This window comes from Chaetura pelagica, unplaced genomic scaffold (genome assembly GCF_000747805.2).
Source record: "Chaetura pelagica isolate M959 unplaced genomic scaffold, ChaPel_1.0 scaffold1445, whole genome shotgun sequence".
Taxonomy (NCBI): domain Eukaryota; kingdom Metazoa; phylum Chordata; class Aves; order Apodiformes; family Apodidae; genus Chaetura; species Chaetura pelagica.
The window spans coordinates 90,563-92,734 of record NW_009953199.1 but is presented as its reverse complement, the minus strand read 5'-3'; the positions used below and the strand labels follow the sequence as shown (position 1 = coordinate 92,734).

Sequence of the window (2,172 nt, the reverse complement as noted above, 5' to 3'; positions counted from 1 at the left end):
TTGTATTGCGGTGCTCCGGGCTTCCCTTGGCGAGATAGGCCGCGGCTCGGTGGTGCCGGCAGCGGGGCTGCACGCAGTGATGGCTCGAACTGGTCTGCTTCTTTTTAGGGATTTAAAGCAAACCTCTCTCTTCTGAGGCGACCCGGGGAGAAGACCTATACTCAGCGTTGCCGTTTGTTTGTTGGGAATTTGCCTGCTGATATAACAGACGAAGACTTTAAGAGATTGTTCGCTAAATATGGGGAGCCAGGAGAGGTTTTTATCAACAAAGGGAAAGGCTTTGGATTCATTAAATTGGTAGGCTTTTGTGCTGTACGTCCATCCCTTTAATTCTCAGAAAGTAGTGTATTTGGTTTTCTAAAATTGGATCTCAAACTTTCTCCAGGAATCTAGAGCTCTTGCAGAAATTGCGAAGGCAGAACTGGATGATACCCCCATGCGGGGTCGACAGCTCCGTGTTCGGTTTGCCACACATGCTGCTGCTCTTTCAGTGCGCAATCTTTCACCCTATGTGTCTAACGAGTTGCTGGAGGAAGCTTTTTCCCAGTTTGGTCCAGTGGAAAGAGCTGTTGTGATTGTAGATGACCGAGGTAGATCAACAGGAAAAGGCATTGTTGAATTTGCATCAAAGCCAGCTGCAAGAAAAGCATTTGAACGGTGTACTGAGGGAGTGTTTTTGTTGACAACGTAAGTATGTCGCTGCTTAGGGTTTTTAGGTTTAAGCTGCATAAAATTGTCAGCTTCTAGTTTTTCAGAATCGAGATTCTTATGGAAAAGTAAAATGAGTGTTTTTTTGTTCAGCACTCCTAGGCCAGTTATTGTGGAACCATTGGAGCAACTGGATGATGAAGATGGTCTTCCAGAAAAGCTTGCTCAGAAGAACCCGATGTATCAAAAGTAGGCAATGTCTTTTGGCATAGAGTATATAGATGATGTATGTACTATTGTTCCTGACTCTGAGAGAAATGGAGCAATTATTGGGAAACAGGCTTAGAATTTTGAGTAGCAGTTTCAGTTCTTTTTTTTTTTTTTTTGATTGAAGTTGGCTTTTTGGTAATGTAACATACTGATTTGGTTAGTGCATTCCCTGAGGGTTACACAATCTTCTGCATTGTGACACAAAGCAAAGCCTCCATAGCCCTGTAACAGATGTGTTTTGGTATATATAGAAACTCTTGAAAATCAGGCTTAAACTGTTTGTTCTTCCTGTTTTTGAGAACTGTCATCTCACTTCAGGCATATCTCATGTTGATGATTCCATAGGGATTTGATAAACATGTTTATGGTATGAAAAGAGAAGTAAAATTTTAACACAATCCATGATTAATAAGACTAATTGCCTATGTAATTGCATTACAGAGGGGACTACTGGGCATAAAAGGGTGGGTAAGACTCTATAGGAGCCTTTTCCTGAGTAGCAGTTTTAGGTCTGTATACTGAATGAGTTGTAGAAATACTGTATTTTCCCAGATGACAAAAGGGAGTGCAGGAGGCAGATCCAGTCAGGTCTGGTTTGTATGAGAAAGTGTTCGAAATTGGTACCTTTGATCAAAAAACATAAACAGTGTAGAGGCAAGAGTCTTTGAAAACAGTGCAGATTAGTGTAGTGTTAAAACGTTGAAATGCTTTACATTGCTAATGTGTGGAAAGCTTTTGAACTTTTCTAGTGGTGTTCCATTAATTACTGACTTTTTAACTCCACTTTCTTTATATGACAAACTGTTGGCCCTGAGGCATTTTGAAAACTCTTTTAACTTAAAATCAAAGCTTGTTCCTTGCCTTTGACACGTGGTGCTTTGGGTGAAGCAGCACTGAAAATTCCATCTCTCTGTGTGCTGGTGTTTTGAGCAGCTGTCCCTGCTCAGGCAAAGACCTGCCTTGTTGGAGGATTTTGCACCTGCCAATTGCCAGCAGTGGAGGGTCTTAAGGAAGTAGTTAAGAAGTAGAACTGTAAGTGGAAAGGTTGGTGTGGATGTGGTGGTGCGGGAGTCTCCATTTGCTAAGGTGGCTGTGGAATTTATTTACATTCAATGCTGCAGTTTCACTGTAAAATGCGGTGGTGTTACCAGCATTGTGTCACAGCAAGTTTACCACTTGGTAGTTGAGAGGCAGTGTTTTCAGGGGGCCTTGATGTGCCCTGGTAATTCTGCTTGTGGTGATTGACCTTCAGTT

The 2,172-nt window shown here is 42.1% G+C and overlaps 1 protein-coding gene across 1 annotated transcript in view; it reads left to right on the top strand.

The window, feature by feature from the left end:
• Positions 1 to 2,172, top strand: part of SFPQ (splicing factor proline/glutamine-rich) — a 17,782-nt gene that overhangs the window by 3,924 nt on the left and 11,686 nt on the right. The window contains exons 2-5 of the mRNA XM_009997388.1: positions 109 to 297; positions 386 to 687; positions 802 to 897; positions 962 to 974. Coding sequence (XP_009995690.1) covers positions 109 to 297; positions 386 to 687; positions 802 to 897; positions 962 to 974 — 600 coding nt within the window. The remainder of the gene's footprint in view (positions 1 to 108; positions 298 to 385; positions 688 to 801; positions 898 to 961; positions 975 to 2,172) is intronic.